Below are 17,446 nucleotides of genomic sequence, written 5' to 3'. Positions count from 1 at the left end.
TATATGGTTTTACGTGCCCCTAGGGCCTAACTGTAAATTGTGCTATTTAAAGTGTTTCTAAGAGTAACTTGCTATGTGCTTTGGCCTCTGATCTCATCAAGAGTTCAGAGGAGTGTGTTAGTAAATAAATACATACATATTTTATATATATCATGTGTGGTGTCCTTTCATTTGGTATTCAAGGGGTTACATATGGTAAAACAGCTGGCTTTACACGCCCTCAAGAATCTTTTAGCCTAAGACTGTTCTATCCACGCTACCACTAGGATAGCTGGTCTATAAGGTTGACTTACAACCATCACCATAAGGGTTGTTTGGACTGGTGCAAGGTGTTCACTAGAATAGTGAACATCATATACCAGGCCAACTTCTCACAGTCTTGCAGCTTGTTGCCCTGCAGTCTTGCATCTTTTTGGCCTTCCCCCTCATGCTGTATCCCCGCTCCCACAGGTTCCCTCAGGTGTCCCGCCTCCCTTCCAGCCCCTCCCATCTCCCAGGATCATTTGTGGAGGTTGCTGCACAAAGGCAAGCCAGTCTGAGCCTGGACCGCGCCCAGCGCCAGGACTCGAGGCCTTCTTCTGCCACAAAGATGCACACAGTGGACCTCCACACTGTGGACCCCGGATGCACCAGCAGCCACTGCTGCCCACACGCTACCAAAGGACCTTTCACCTACCTACACTGCCGTCTCACCTTTAGCACCGAAGCAACCAACAACACTAAAGACACCACAAAGGTGACTGCATCCGCCAAGCTGACCGAGACCACCATGACACAACTCCAGTGCATCCTGCTGAACGCTAGAATATTCTGTAAACGCATCATGAAGCTCTGGACTTGATCTCATCCCTCACACTATCTCCTCTTCATCACAGAACCCGGGATGAACCCCGCATTTGAACCGGACATCACCTTTGCCATCCCTGAAGGCTACAAGATGACACATCCAGACCGAACCAGCAAACAAGGAGGTGGAATCTCCATCGTTCGCAAGGACACCATCTGCTCCCAGACATCCAAATACAACCTGACCCCGATAATGAAACTCCATCTTCCAAATCTAGACAAACTGAAGAAGCCCCATCAGAGGCACCCTTGCCTACAGACCACCAGGACCACACCCCAGATTTTGCGACGCCATCCCAGACCTCATCGCCCCACTCTCTATTGACTCTGAACACATCTTCCTTGGAGATCTCAGCTTCCACCCCAACAACCATGATGATGCCAACACCACTGACCTCCTGGAGAGCATGAGCAACATCGACCTCAAACAACTAGTCACAGGACCTACGCACATCACAGAATACATGCTAGACACCATCTTCACCTCCAGTAACCGAGTCAAGTACAGCCACGCCAAACAACTCACCTGCTCCTACCTCCACAGCTTCCAGTTCGCCATCTCAGGACCCACCCACGCTGGCAGCGCACCGCCCCCTCCCCCCCCTCATTCACTCAGAGACTGGAAAATGGTATCCGACGACCAATGAAACAACACTCTATGCTCCCGCAGACCAGACTCCACACGCGACACGGAACACACAGCAAAAAACTTATCCTGATGGATTACAGAAAGCGCCGATAGCATCGCCCCTGCCAAAACAAAGACACCAAAAAAAAAAAGCAAGCCGGTGCAATGAAGAACTGCACTCCACCATATGCTTCTGCTGACAACTTGAAAGGAAGTGGCTCACCAACAGAAGGATGAAAGACAACATCGCCTTCAAAACTGCTCTCAACCTGTATCACCACCTACTGAAAGACACCAAGAAGAACCCCCTAGCAGACCGCATTGCAGCCAGCACAAACCGCAAAAAGGAACTTTTCACCATCATGAGGAAATTCTCCAACCCCGCAGCCACTGGGAATAACATCACACCCTCCCAGGAACTGTGCGACAACCTTGCGGACTTCTCCCACAACACGATCTACAAGAACTTCAAACGCCAACCTTCTGCCGTTGAAAAACTCCACCAAATCATACCCACAATAACAAACCCTTTAGCCCTGCTCATCCACTAGGTTCCTCTGACCACACAAGACACCATTGCCATCATGAACTCTGTGCACTCAGGAGCACCCCTGGACCTCTGCCCCCACCACGTAATCAACCTCTGATATGAGACAATCAGCGACAAACTATGGAAAATCCTGACCACCGCCATCACCGTGACCTCCTTCTTAGAAGATTGGAAACACCCGGAAGGGAAACCCCTCCTAAAGAAGCCATCCGCGGACTCAGAAGATATCAAGAACTACGACATATCTCGCCGCTCCCCTATCCAGCCAAAATCCTTGAGAAAGCGGTCAACCAGTGTCTTGCAAAAAACCTAGAAGACCCCAACCTCCTGGACCTTTCCCAATCCAGATTTCGAGCCAATTACATCACTGAGACAGTCCTCCTTGCAGACTCAGACATCCGAGCACTCCTAGACCGTGAAGAAACAGCAGCCCTCATCCTCCTAGACCTGTCCGCCACGTTCAACAACGTGTCTCATCACATCCTAATCAACAGACTCCATCACATCGGGATTCTAGACTCCATCGACAGAACCCAAAGGAACCGCCTCACACCATTCACCTCAGAACACAAAAAAGATCTGCAGAGTTCCCCAAGGATTGTCGCTCAGCTCCACCCTCTTAAACACCTACATGAACCCCTGGCCGACACCGTCAGATGGTACTGACTCAACATCCTCTCTTACCCTGACTCCCCCATGCTCATTCTCTCACTGTCTGAAGTCCCTTCCACCACCAAAGCCAACTTCCACAGGTGCATAAAGAATGTCACAGACAGGATGAAAGACACTGGTCTTAAACTCAACACCGGCAAGACATGGATCTTCATCTTTGGAAGCAATCCCTCGCCATGGAATGATAACGTGGAGGCCCGCATACCTTGGCCAACCCCCAGCCCCAATAGACCATGCCCGCAACTTCTGCATCATTCTGCATAGCAAGCTATCCATGAAGAAACAAGTCGGCGCAATCTCATCCGCCTGCTTCCTCACCTTTTGCATGCTGCACAAGATTTTCAGATGGCTCCTGGTTAACACCAGACAGACCATCACAGAGGCCCTCATCACCAGCAGATTTGACTACGGAAACAGACTCTACCTAGGAATCACCTTATGCCTCCTTCAGACAATATAAAACTCAGTGGCAAGACTCGTACTCGACCTACTCTGAAGAACTCACATCACACCCAATCTCAAGAGACTGCACTGGCTCCTGATCCAGAAGAGATGCCAGTCCAAGATGCTGATCCACTCATACAAGGACCTCTACAAAAAAAGGACCGGCATACATCAACGAACACCTGACCTTCCACCAACCGAACAGACTCACTCAATCAGCTTCCCTATCCCTCGCAGATACACAACTTATCCACTGAGCCAACAGTGGGGGATGCTTTTTCTCCCATCTAGTGGCCAAGGCTTGGAACAGCCTCCCCCTGCACCTCAGGACTGCACTGTCACTCCAGCAGTTCAGATGAGAGCTAAAGACCTGGTTGTTTGAATGACCGTACCGACACGCATCAGCTACAGCTCCTGCACCTAAAGACCACCAGGGGTGATTTGTCACGCTTTATAAATGTATGATTGATTGAATCTTTGCTCCTTTCGAGTCCCTGCATAATTGCCCCCTAATGGCTGCTCAACATCAAAAGTGGCAATTAAATCTGCCAGGTGAGGTGAGCGAACTGCAGGCTTTCTTATCCAAGCCCCCCTTTCTGGCTATATTTCCTGACAAATTGGTGCTACACCCTAGGACTTCTTTCCTTCTGAAAGTGATAACTCCATTTCATGTGGGGCAATCGGTCACCTTGCCCACTTTCTACGCTCCTCCATATCCCTCCAAAGAAGAGGAGCTACTCCATTGCCTGGACCCAAAAGAGAGTTGTCATTCTACCTTGACCACACAAAATAGTTCTGGGTTGGCCACAAACTCATTGTGGGGTATGTTGGAGCAAAGAAATGTAATGCTGTGCAAAGGTAAGGAATCTGCAGCTAGATGTTTCTGTCAGATGGACAAGTTACATACCTTTGGTAGCACCTTATCTGGTAGACACCTGATCTAGCTGCAGATTCCTTTCGGACCAACCCATCTTCTGCACTTGCTGCAGCTGTCCCTCGCGGGTGGCAGTCCCCAGGGCCATGTAGAGCTGATAGAGGGGGTTGCGTGGCCCCCCACCTTGGCCCACAATGGACCCCCTTAATTATTGCATTTGTGCCCCAGGCAGGTGGTGGTCCCCGGGGCTGCGGGGGATGCCGTAGGTCCTCCCTCGCATTTTCTTTAAATAAAAAATGTGCGCCCCAGGTAGGTGGCAGTCCCTGTGGCTGCGCGCAGGGGGGGGGGGGCGAAGCCCCCCAACCCCACATATTATTTAACTTGGCCCTGATGAGGTGGCAGTTCCCGGGGCTGCGGGCGGGCCCCCGGATCATTATTTAAACTTTCCCCCAGGACCTGGCCCACCCTAGGGACTAAATTAAACAAAGCGTGGGAGCCAACACTTCGTTTTTTTTCATTATTATTATTTTGGCAGGAGACGCAGAAACAGTTTTTAAAAAAAAAAAAAAAAAGCTTCTTTTGGCCTAAGCTCAAGGGCTCAGGGTATTTCTACCCTGCCCCCTTTTCTTTTTTTTAATGTTCTTTCTTGTGACTCTTTAATCGAGTCACAAAATGGCTGCCAACACTTCCTGGTTTGAAGTGTTGGCAGCTAATGAGATGTCGGGCACAAGATCCGGAGGTGTAGCGGATCCTCTGCGGCCTCAGTTGTATATCTTACATTTCTCTGCAACTGCTGAGCGGATTTACACCATTTAACAAAAAGGTCGCTTTCTGGACCAAGAGCTAACTTTCAGCCAAATTTGGTGTAATTCCGTTCAGCAGTTGGGGCTGTAACCGAGTCTAAAGTTTCCTATTGAAATTAACATGGAGAAAAGCATTTTGGGACTACCCCCTGTTACTTGGCCCCGCTTGACGGATCACCACTAAACTTTCAAGATAGCAGCTAAAGTGACTGGCTAATGAGTTCTAAACATTTTGCGAAGATTAGTCAAACGATGCTGGAGTAATTGGCAAATTAAAAAACGCTCATCCTATGGAAACTACATCCTAACTATAACTACCTACTGGCGACCGCCAGTAGGTCATATATATATATTTGGGGATCCTTGGGTAATTTACAAGTTTTAGGTGGAGAGCAGTTCCTTTTTATAGAACACTCCCAACACCGCCAACACTCCAAATAGGCTCACCTTAAATGTCTGTTTTTTCTAGCAAAGTTTTAAAGTATTGGATTACCACAGTTTCATCTATTCCGAACTACAAAGTGACAAAGCTTTTCTCCATTTTTACAGCAAAGTCTTTACGCGTGGATTAGCACAGTGCCATCTATGCTCAACTGAAAAATGACAAAAGCCTTTTACCATTCCAGGCACAGTATAGCTTTGAGTTAGTAAAATACCATCCAAGCCACCTGGAATAAATAAAAGCAACACCTGACACGTGTTTTGCTCTTATTAGTACGTCCAATTGTGTGTGTGTGTGTGTGTGTGTGTATATAGATATGTGTGTATATGTGTATGTATATATATATATATATATATATATATATTTTTTTTTTTTTCACACTGACTCCCTCTCTCACTCGCACACTCACTTTTCTCATATATGGAGATGCCCTGGAGGGGCAATTTAAAGTTGGTATGACATGACAAAGATCTGATATTTGCATTTCTGTGTATTGTAAATTATTTGTTGTCTCAGTGATCTCTGTTTATTATTTTACTTTCAATTGTATGCCATGCTTTAGCTTAATTATACTGTCAAAGGATGTTAAATTTTGATTACTTCTAACTGCTGCATGGATGATTGTATTTTTCTTCCCATAGCATGTTTTACGGATATGCTGCAGTGATGGGATTGACATTATCTGTAGCACTGAAAAAGAAGGAAAGACGGCTTTGGCTTTGAAACTTTGCGAGGCATTCCTGCTGAGACAGCTCCACAGTGGGGACATGTATCGTATTTGGTAAATATTGATTGTGTTTATTTTTGCAATTTTATCAGTATGCTCATACAGCCCCACATTTAAATTCCAAATCTTTGCAAACTGTGTTCTGAGAAGGCACAAAACCTTCATTAGATCACATCAAAAGCGTTGCAAAGTGTCTTACTGCTCACTCCTAGTTATTTTTAATTATGTATGCATCGAGTTTATTGTTGTCCTTACAATGTTAAGCATCGAATTGTTCACTCTGACTTTCACGAATACAAAATGTTTCCATGTATTTTGGGCAATACTCCAGAAAGTCTAATTTGTCGGAGTTATTTATTCCTTCTTTGGCTGTTCTGTCCAGCTTCAGGTGGATAACATTTACTTGAGAACTGTACCCTGAACTGCTTTACAGCCGTTTCAAAAACAAACAAGCTTTTGCAGTGCAATCGGTCTCGCCTTTGGGACCTTAAAAGTATTTATCCATGCAGCCATAGAATGAATGCAGCTTATCTCACAGACATAGTCTACAAAAATGTTATAAACATTGAACAGGAAAAAAAACATGATTATTGCAATGATCTTTGTAAGCATAATTAAAATATACATTTTTATCCAAATGGATATCTGAGTGAGCAACACAGAGAGCACCACAAGATAATTTCAAGTGGCCTGAAAGACTCCCTATGCCTGGACAGGCCGAAAACGCAAACCAGAATTCCTAAGAGTGAGAGACCCTTCTGATCATAGCAAATCCTGTCGAATGGCCAGATGAATTGAAAGTAGACTCTTCATGGGAGCCTTTCCAAGTCATCCAAGGTATTGGAAGCACCCTCCTCCCCCCTCAAAGAAGGGACGGGTCCTTTGCATACAGTTTAATCGCAGCTGAAGTAGATCTGATCAGTCGGACATAGGGGCAAACAACTAACAACCTTTCTGGATGTGACAACGAAGGAAAATAATTATTCACATGAAGAGGGTACACATTTATCAACACCCAGAAGGCTTGTTAGTGAAGCAAAACCCACTGCTTCAACCCCTGAGGCCCAAAACCTTATTTTAAATCACAAAAAGCATTCAAGACATTCATGGCACTCAGTCTGTTAAATTTGATAAATACCTAGTGTCCAAGCAATAAGTGAGCGCAGACCTATACAAATAGTAACATAACACATGACATAACTTTAAATGGAACTGTTGTGACACACTAGACGTATTGACTCTGTACTGTTGTTACTTGTATGCTCGCATTCCCATTGTCAAAAAATTTCCTTAAGCAAACAGTTGACAAGAAACTTTTCATACTACTTCAGGAACAAAATATGGTAATGTGCCCCCTGGGGAACCTGTCAAAATATCTACAAAAATGATTGGTGCCAAAGGGCGGAGGAGACCATTTACAAGGCAAGGGGTTGTGTGAAGAAGTGGAGGAAGGTGTGGGGCCCCTGGCGAAAATACCGAGGATCCGGGGGAGAGGCGGATGGGGTGTGAAAGAGTGGGGTGGCCTTTGGGAATGTTTTGACCTGCCTACTGTATGAATCACAGACTGCGGACTATCTCCTGCTAAATGTACGCTGTTATGTTTCTTTATGTACCTGTGAGCTAGGTTAATAAAAAGATTTCCCCCAAAAAAATCTACAAAAATAATTTTCCTTAGAAAGGGTGCATAGTATTTAGTCTCGGGTGCTGCGAGTAGGGAGCAATGCAGAACAGTCAAGTCAATGACTATTGTGCTGGCATTGTGAGAGCGCAATATGGCAGCTTGTGATAACTTTGAGGCCTTTTCTTCAGGAGAAAATTGCGCTCTTGCGCAAGGCGTATTAAGGGTTGTATGTTGGAACGACGCGTTCCTCAACAACAACTACCTTAACAACGCAGTCTCTACAATGGCCACGTCTTAACCACAATTTTTTTTACCACGCATCCCTTTACCATAAATGTTCGTGGTAAAGGCATGCTTGGTAAACTGCAATCTGTGGCTAATGTTATGACCAACCTCCCTCTCCCCCTGAGCCCAAATATACCCCGCAATCTCTTAAAAACTACCCTGATCCCCCAACCCCCTAAAAACTATCCCATACATCCCCACCCCATAAAAACTAATCCACACCCCTTAAAGGTACCCAAAGCCCCTCACCCCCTAAAAACTACCCTGAACCCCTCCCACCCCGTTAATCTAGCCACCACCCAACCCCTAAAAAACTACCCCGAAACCCTTTTACCTGTCCTGTTCCTGTTCGATGCTCCTCTCTCCCCGCCCATCCCGAACACTAGACTGACTTAGCCTTACCCACACACAGGCGTGGTTAAGGCTTAGTTGTTATTAGGGCAAGTCGTTGTTTGGCTTGCGTGACTCCGGAACATGTTGTTCCAGATGTTTCCTCGTATTAATTGCTCATCAAAGAATGGGGCAGCGCAGAAAAGGCAATTAGCCTCTTTGATCCTCTCACTTCCAGATAAGGTGGAAAGGCTTCCCTCCCATCCCCAGTGGGCGCACCTGAACCCTAATCAGAAGAGGAGCAGTCAACCTTTCATCGTGCGTGGCTCTAGCGAAGGGAAGATGAGCAAGATGCTGCTTGTATGATGCTGCAATGATAGAAATTAGCTTTCATGCGTGGGATTGTAGGCATTATTTTAAGTAGTATCAGACTGGGAGCCTAGCTTGGCAGCATCTTAACATCTTATTGTGTCTTTCTTCTGCTCGTCCGAGCAATCATGCAATACAATCTCCAAAAAGCTAGGGCTTGGCATCACTGCCAAGAGGGTAGGCGTAACTCTAGTGTTCTTATCAACGGAAAAGTTATTAAAAAAACTGTCCCGGCAGTCTGCTATATAGCGGAACCCAGCTGCTGCTTCTGTGCACTGAATAGACACCTTTGATGAAACTTATGTAAAAGACAAACACTGCTGCACAGGTGTCTCTTGGTTATTGTTACACTGCAGCAGCCTTTTGTCCTTGGTTTGATCTGCACTCGAGTCTGAGCCATAGCTTAAGATCGTATTTTTTTTGCAACGTGATACGGGGCTTCCAGACAGCGTGAGAGAAGCTGTGCGCCCCTTTCCTTTCAGAAATATATTCTCACGCTGCTTAGAAAGCCTTTCGTGAGCTGGTGCCGGTGGGGGCTGAGTTGACGGGGGGGGGGGGGGGGGGGAGGCGGCAGTTAGGTCCGTGTGGGTCTGTAGCAGTACAAGCCTAGCCTCGGAGGGGGTGCAGCGGGAACAGACTGGAATAGGAGGGCCTTAAACAGCCGTGGCTGCGATGGCCAGTTGGGAGGAGTGGCCATCACACGCTGGAACTGGAAGAAGCGTGAAAGCAGTGATGGCCACAAAACTGTTCACTGAGTGAAATCACCTAGGCGTCAAAGAAGCACCAAAAGTAGGGACTTTGAAAATAAACCCTCTAATAGCAAGCCAGCATTTATGAATGCCACGGTTAACAGCTGATGGCAGTCGGTGGGTGTGTCAAAAGCACACAGCAGAGATACATCAGGTCTTACAGACAACGCAAGCAATGTCGAGGCTCAACCTTAAAAGTGAACTTTAGAATGTTCCCTTCTTCACAGGCATTAATGTAGCATGCCCTTCCCTAGTTCATTATGTCGAGCCTGCGTCAGCATGCGCTCTCACTTGCAAGTCTCTTGTTTTCTGTACTGGGCTTGCAACCCGCCTGGTGCTTACCATTAGTTTAGATCTGTTGTCAGTCTTTTTTGGTGCTTTTTAATTGGGCAGTGCTAGCCATGCGTCACTACACATTCTCAAGCACATGAGGTCTGCCTACTCAGGAGGCGCTATAAAAGCGTGAGTAAGTATTTTAGTGCGGTGGTGCGAATCACCACACTAAAATGCATTAGTGTAGCGACTGATGCGTGGCATTTGGCTGGACTGGCATAGGCTGATGGGAACCTTTTACCAAAATTGGGGGTGTCGGCTAAAAATCTCTTTGCAGATCGTGTTTTGGCAGGGCCGTTTTTAAAACACTAATCCTTTCAGTAGAATAACCCGGTGAAGGCTTTCACTTCTCTAGTGCCATCCGTTGTCCCAAAAGACTCGAATTCTCTCTCTGCCTTGAGACTCCAGTGTATAGTAGAGCAACTTGCCGGGTTGTTGAATTCTGGAAACATTTAATTGCTGAGTCAGGTGCACAGCACCAGTAAGGTAAGGCAGCAACTCGATTGCCCACCTGTGTTCCTTGTGGCATAGCTTGACCCCTGTAGTGTTGAGACCAGGTTCTCTTACTAACAAACATTGACTGTGTCTTTAAGGTGTACCTGTACAGTGTTCAGCTGTATTTATGCCAGATTTGAGCTGAATAAGTACGACATACTTTCATGCACAGATGAGAATAATCATGGCGGGTGACACCTTCAATGCCATCAGCCCATTCCCAGTAAGGTCCTTTGAACAATGTGTCATCTCCAGATACTGTACACAGTGGTGAGCACCTGATGGGCAGTTTGAAAGAAAGAAGTTTAACCCACGGTTCCAATATTTTTTACAGCAAAAATATACTTGGAGATTGCTATATGTGTGCTTTTCTTTGAGAATTACAGTAGAATCTTTGGAAACAAATGTCATAATTTATAAATGTTCCGTCACGGCCCGCTCGGCACGCCTGCGCGGCGCGGAATCCGCGCCTGCGCTGAGCATTCTATTGAGCGGGCGGGGCTGTGACGGAAACGCTCCGTCATGAGCACAGCGCAACCACGGCTGGTGACGGAGTGGTTCCGTCACCAGCATGCGCTCGCCGCGCGGCCGCCCCACCCCCTTAGCACTGCGGTGGAATAGCCACCGCAGTGAAGGGGTAAAATATCTGTTCGAGGCATGTGAGCTGTAGATCACATACTTTCTATACTCTTTGCCATCTAGTGTTGGGTCCGGATGTTTGCAAGTTTTTTTTTGGAAGAAGTCTTTCCAGTCACGAGGTAAGGTGACTCCTCCTTTGGGTGATAGTGCGCATGGCCATCGACTCCATTGTTTGATTCTTTTTTCCCCGCCATCGGGTTTGGACGTGAATTGCTGTGCTCCGGTTCGAAGCTGTTCTTCGGGTTCCCCTCGGTGCGCAATTCTCTATACCCGCGTCGGTATTTTTTCAAACACGTACCCCACTTCTCCGTGTATCAGTCGAAGGAAAACTTTATTTTGATCGGCAGACTCGTGGAAGGCCATCAGGCCTAACCGCGTCGGTCCACCTTGTAGTCGATGGATCGGACTCCATTAAAATTCTGCTGTCTGTGCCATGCAAAGTATCCGCGCACTGACTCTCACGATGTGCAGCTTGTCTCCAGAGCACAAAGAAGACTGAAACGCGTGCAGATCCAGGGCTCGAAGAATCCACTCGCCCGCTCGCATTTGCGAGTCAGATTCATTCAGCTCGAGCTATTTTTAGGTTCTACTCGCCCTTTCTGGTGAGTAGGAAGACAAACTGAACCTTGACCTCTGCCTCTAAATCAGAGGAAATGTGACAAAATAGCAATATTTAAAGGCATCTTTATTGCTCACAAAGGAAATGGGCAATAAAATTGCTTTTATATCTTGTTAACTTGTCACATTTGCACAGCTTTCAGAGTCAGAGGTCAAGTGTATTTAAGTTAGTCGAGGAGATTTTGTAGGTTACTAGACCTGCATGTCTAGTGCAATTATTATGATTTTTCGAGCACTGAGATCATTTCGATCCAAGAAGACGCTCTGCGATCATCGGGCTCGACGTCGTGAAATGCAGAGCCAAAACATCGAATACACGCCTCCAGTTCTTTACTTACCAACCTCCAAATTGGATCCTAAACAAAAGGAACTTTACATTAATCCTGAAACAGGACATCTTCAAACTGCCTCACAAACTCAAACCTGAGTCAGAAGACTTACAGTATAAGATTCCTTTAAAGAAGAGGAATGTTGGTACTTCTCTCTTCTTCTCCTCCTCCTCCTCCTCCTCTACCACATAGTTCTCCTACATCTTCACCACCTTCTCCAGTATTGGAACATTTACTTATCACACCACATAATTCTCCACCCTCACAGCCTGATGATGATGATGATGATGGAGAGGAAGGAGATATTCAGTTACCTGTAGATCCTTGAAAAGACTATACCAGACCGTTACCCTGCAAAGCCTTCCCCTTCTGACGACAATGTAGGTTATTTAGAGTTGCTTGCCAGGGCTGCACAATATCATGGGGTGCAACTACATAAAGAATCCTTAGAAGAGGATTTTCTTGTTTGGAACTCTGTTAGTACACACAGATCTAATCACACTTCCTATGCTCAAAGGTGATATGAAACATGCAATTACATTTTTAAAGACCCTGTTCGTGCTCTCATTTTAACTCCCAGAATAGATAAAAAGTATAATATAAGCCTGCTCCTTCTGATCCACTTTTCATTAAAGGACAGTTTCCCCTAGACTCCCTTGTCTCCAATGGCCGTAAACGGGCTAATCACACACCTCTGGGGACACCCCTCCTCCAGACAAAGAGTCAAAATGAAAAGACGCCTCTGGCAAACTAATAGCTGCCCAGGCAGCAAATCATTGATGCATTGCTAACACCCAGTCCCTCTTAGCCAAGTATGATTGAGCCCACTGGGACGAGATGGAACAACTGCTCCTAGATCTCGCAGATGAGCACAAAACTAAAGCACAAGATTTAGGACAAGAGGAAAAGCCCATCTCCAATTCCTCGATTTGATGTGCTTTAGATGCTGCCGACACCGCAGCTTGAGAGATTATGCTGGTGTGTTATTAAGAAGGCACGACTGGTTAAGGATTTCTGGTTTCAAACCTGAAGTCTAGCAATTCATCTTAAACACTCCAGTTGATAAAGAGCATCTTTTCGGGCCTGAAGTTGATCAGGCATTGGAGAAGCTGAAAAAAGACACTGATGTAGCTAAGTCTATGGGAGCTCTACAGTCTCTCAAACCAGGGTTCTTTTAGTCGCTCCTTTTACCGTGGGGAGTCCAAGACCACACCCTCAGACACCAATGTTTCCTCCTATAAATGAACAATCAATCTTCCTCCACAAGAGGTTTCTTTAGAGGAGGATGTAGAGGGAACAATGGCAAGGGCAGAGGAAAAGGCTCCACACCCCATAGCTCCCCTTCCACTAACAAGCAGTGACTTAACCCACTCTTTCTCCTGATCATTTAACACCTGTCGGGGACGTCTTCTACAATTCCTCCCTATTTGGCAATCTATAACAAGAGACAAATGGATGCTAGGAATTATCCAACATGGTTCTGTAGTAGGGGATCTCTGTGTATAGTCCTAATCTAGTGAATAGTCCCGCCCATGTGCGTGGACCCGGGAGCAATCAAAAATAACCTCTGATCTCTTAAGGTGTCGAAAAATGCAGAACTGCACAGACACTTAAGAGAGAATATAAAGATAGATAATGCATCCTATATCCACAGGCTACACTGTCCAGTACTTCAACTAGAAAATTCCACCAAAAATCCACAAACAGCAAAGCCTGTCCAGATTTCCCTTGCTTTAACAGCAAAAACCCTCTGGAATGATAGAGAGGAAGACACGGACAGACAAGCCCCATAGGCTGCCATTATGTGGCTCAGAACAGGATACTGTGAATTTAAGAGAACTTTCCAGAACTTCACAGTATCCCAGAATGCACTGCAGGTCCCTTTTACTTTCAGTTCTTTTTTCAGGCTCCTGCAAGCAGGACCCTGGAGCATTGAGCTCTCCCTTTTCAAGGGTTTATTGGTGATTTTGTTCACTTTTCCAAGTTATTTGAGTGCTTTTCTGAAGTCCTTTGAGGCTTTGCTTCCTGTTGTGTGTTCTGGTGCACTCTTTAAGGTCATTATGCCTGCATTATTCTCAAATGCCCTGAGTGCTCCAGGAAGAAGGCCAAGTCGGACCCACAGGAGGTGTGTATCATCTGCCTTCCTTCATCTCATGTCCCAGAGGAGTGTGACATCTGCCAGGGTTTCTCTAGCAGAACCCTGAGGGATAGGATGAAGATCGGGCTTCAGGGCCTTGAAGACAGAAGACTGAAGGCACAAGGTGGGTCTGGAGGGGCTTCCTCAGCCCATGCTGAGGCCTCTGGGGGGCTCCCCAGGGGCAGGAAGACCAGCAAACATCCCCATTCTCCGCCTGCGTCGATTGCACAGACTACGGCGTCGAGAGGGATGACTGCAGTCTGTTCCCCGTCTCCCCAGGGCTCTGGGTCGAAGCGACGTTGACGCTCGGCGTCGAGGAAACTGAACAGACCGCCGTCGAGGTCTCCGGTGACGATTTCGTCATCGTCCTCGTCTGAGCCGTCGTCGAGTATTTGACGTCGAGAGGACCGGCGTCTGCGCTCGTCGTCGAGGCGACACCGCCGTTCGCCGTCGAGGAGAAGATCGCCGTCGAGGCACAGGAGGGCGCCGTCGAGGCACAGGAGGGCGCCGTCGAGGCGTAGGAGGTCGCCGTCGAGGCGTAGGAGGTCGCCGTCGAGGCGTAGGAGGTCGCCGTCGAGGCGTAGGAGGTCGCCGTCGAGGCGTAGGAGGTCGCCGTCGAGGCGAAGAAGGTCGCCGTCGAGGCGAAAGCATTCGCCGTCGAGGGGCCGACGCTTGCCGCCGGGTCGCCGTTCTTCGACGCCGAAAAGGCGCAGAAGGAGTTCTGGCGCCAGGAGTCAGTCTGGCAGGTGTCAAGTGCCTATGGTAGACTCTCAAACGTCCCAGCCTAGTAAGGAGGGCGGGTCACCGGGCTCGGTTTAATCCGTGGTGTATACCCCTGCTATGCCGAAGACAGTTACGCCCCCTCCTCCTCCATTACCGAGAGGACTTCCTTCGCGGGCTCCCACCCCGCCTCCACTTCCACCACTTCCAACTCATCCTCAGCCTCAACCTCAACCTCAACCTTAGCTGCCGGCTGACAAGCCGCCTCCTATTCCTCCGAGGACAGTTTCAGTGCCACGATATCCGACTCCTCCTAAGGGGACCTCTCGGCCGAGGGCCCCAGCCAAGCCAAAGTCGCCTGCCCCGGTGAAACCGGCGGGGCGACCGAAGCCAAGGAGGTAGCGATCCCGCTCCGGACGGAGGGGGGGATCGCGCAGTCGTCACAGATCCTCCACAAGGTCAAGACGGCGCCACAGGAAGCGCGGATCACGGTCCCGCACGGACTCTTCCAGGACCAGGACCTACTCCCCGACTTTGTCGGAATCACCGGGGATGAGAGGGTCTCCTGTGGACGACATCAGCACGTTCCAGGATGTTCTCCTGAGGGGTGCAGCAAAATTGGGAATCACAGTGACGGCTCCAACACCAAAGATGTCCGTGATTTTTGAGACACTTCTTGTCTCGCCCTTTACTACCGCTCGTACCAGGATTGGTAGAGCACGCGGAGGAGCTGTTCCTCACGCCTGCAGTGACGAAAGCCGCTCCATCCCAGCTTCTTAAGAAGTACAGGGCCCCGGATTCCGACCCGGCTTTCCTACGGATAGACCTGATTCCAGACTCCGTTATAGTGACGGCAGCCAGGAAACTACATTCTACCTCTCCGTCTTCTACCGTGCCTCCTGATAAGGAGAGCCGATGGATCAACTCAGCTGGCAGGAAGGCCTGTGGGACGGCATTTACGGCCATGAAGGCCTCTAGCGATGCGGCTTTACTAGGGCGGTATGATCGTGCCCTGTGAGAATCCCTCCAGCAGTTCACGGAACTCCTGACACGAGATAAGAGGGAGGATTTCCAGGAGATCCTGAAGGAGGGGATGCTGGTTTCGAACCAGGTCATCAGCGCGGCTGCGGATGTCTCTCTTTTGGCGGCCCATGGGTACTGTCATGGGATCAACCAGCGGCGCCATGCTTGGCTCAGGCTCACATCACTCAAGCCGGAGGATCAGCAGAGGGTGGCCAATCTGCCCTTCTTGGGGGGAAACCCTGTTCGGCAAGCATGCGGACAATGAGATGGCCCGCATGAAAGCGGAGGCCGAGACCCTGACGGCTGTGGGCTTGGAGAAGCCCAAATAAAAGAAGGCCTACCGCCCGTTCCAGAGACGGTTCGGGGCACAGGGCAGAGGGCGAGGACAGGCTTCGGGACAGCAGCAGCAACAGCAGCAGCAGTTCCGGAGGCCCTTCCAGAAGCGCCAGAAGGGTAGAGGAGGCCAGCAGTCCTCTACAGCGAACAAAGGCCCGGCTGGGTCTCGACCCTGAGCGGTTACTTCCCCTACATCCGTTACCCGCTCCGGTGGGGGGAAGCGTTACATTTTTTCTGGCAGAGTGGAGAAAAATTGCTCGGGACAAGTGGGTGCTGAATATTGTTTGCAATGGATACAGTCTTCGGTTCACCAGCCCGCCTCCATCGATTCCGCCGGTCAGCTCACAGTTTCAACTGCGCGAGCTCCAGGCGGAGGCCGATGTCCTGTTAAGGAAAAGGGCGATAGAAGACGTACCTCTGTCTCAAAGAGGAAGAGGTCTGTACTCCCGGTTCTTCCTGGTTCGCAAGAAGGACAAGAACGAGTTCAGGCCCATTATGGATTTGCGGCAAGCAAACAAGTGGATTCGCAGAGAGAAGTTTTGCATGCTGTCGTTGCATCAGATTTATCCTCAGCTGCAACAGGGAGACTGGCTGTGTGCTATAGACCTACAGATTGCGTACTTCCATGTGCCCATTGCACACAAACACAGGAAGCTCCTGCGATTCCAAGTCGGCGCCAATCATTATCAATACACAGTACTGCCATTCGGACTGAAGTCTGCACCCAGAACATTCTCGAAGTGCATGGCAGTGGTAGCTGCACACCTAAGGAGGAACAAGGTGTTTGTCTACCCGTACCTGGACGATCGGTTGATCAAGGCCTCCTCCTTCTCGGAAGTTCAAGCACACTTCCAGAAGACTTCCGTGCTCTTGAACAAGCTGGGGTTGCACATCAACATGTCCAAGTCGGTCCCGACTCCGGTCCAGTGCATACAGTACTTGGGAGCCTCCATCAATACGCGGTCAGCAAGCGTGTCTCCTTCGGAGGAGCGACGATTATCACTCCTTCGGAAGGCTCAGGCTCTTATGAACACTCCATCAACAACAGTGAGGACGGTGTCTTCTCTACTGGGATCGATGGCCTCTTGTATCTTCCTCACACCAAACGCCAGGCTGCACATGAGACCATTGCAGGAGTGCTTGGAGGATCAGTGGGATCAGAGGAAAGGATCTTGGGACGACAAGATACGACTGTCTCTGCATGCTCTTCAGTCTCTGAAGTGGTGGTGTTCGGCTGAGAATCTTCTGAGAGGGGTTCCCTTCCACAAGGACATTCCCACGCAGACTATCGTGACGGATGCGTCTCTCCACGGCTGGGGGGTGCACTCCGGAGACTTACAAATTCAAGGGACGTGGTCCCAGGCAGAGTCCACGTACCACATCAACTTCCTGGAACTCAGAGCTGTTCACTTGGCGCTGAAGGCCTTTCTTCCGTCCTTCCAGACCAACTCTCTGCTTGTGCAAACGGACAATATG

General features: G+C 48.6%; 1 protein-coding gene across 4 annotated transcripts in view; it reads left to right on the top strand.

Moving 5' to 3' along the window:
* Window positions 1–17,446, top strand: part of ZNF654 (zinc finger protein 654) — a 330,726-nt gene that overhangs the window by 249,985 nt on the left and 63,295 nt on the right. For all 4 annotated transcript variants that reach the window (XM_078658097.1, XM_078658094.1, XM_078658095.1 and 1 more), the window contains one exon: window positions 5,901–6,040. In XM_078658097.1, the coding sequence (XP_078514223.1) occupies window positions 5,901–6,040 (140 nt within the window). The remainder of the gene's footprint in view (window positions 1–5,900; window positions 6,041–17,446) is intronic.

Source organism: Lissotriton helveticus, chromosome 8, assembly GCF_964261635.1.
Source record: "Lissotriton helveticus chromosome 8, aLisHel1.1, whole genome shotgun sequence".
NCBI classification, from domain to species: domain Eukaryota; kingdom Metazoa; phylum Chordata; class Amphibia; order Caudata; family Salamandridae; genus Lissotriton; species Lissotriton helveticus.
This window is presented reverse-complemented; position numbering and strand designations above follow the sequence as displayed.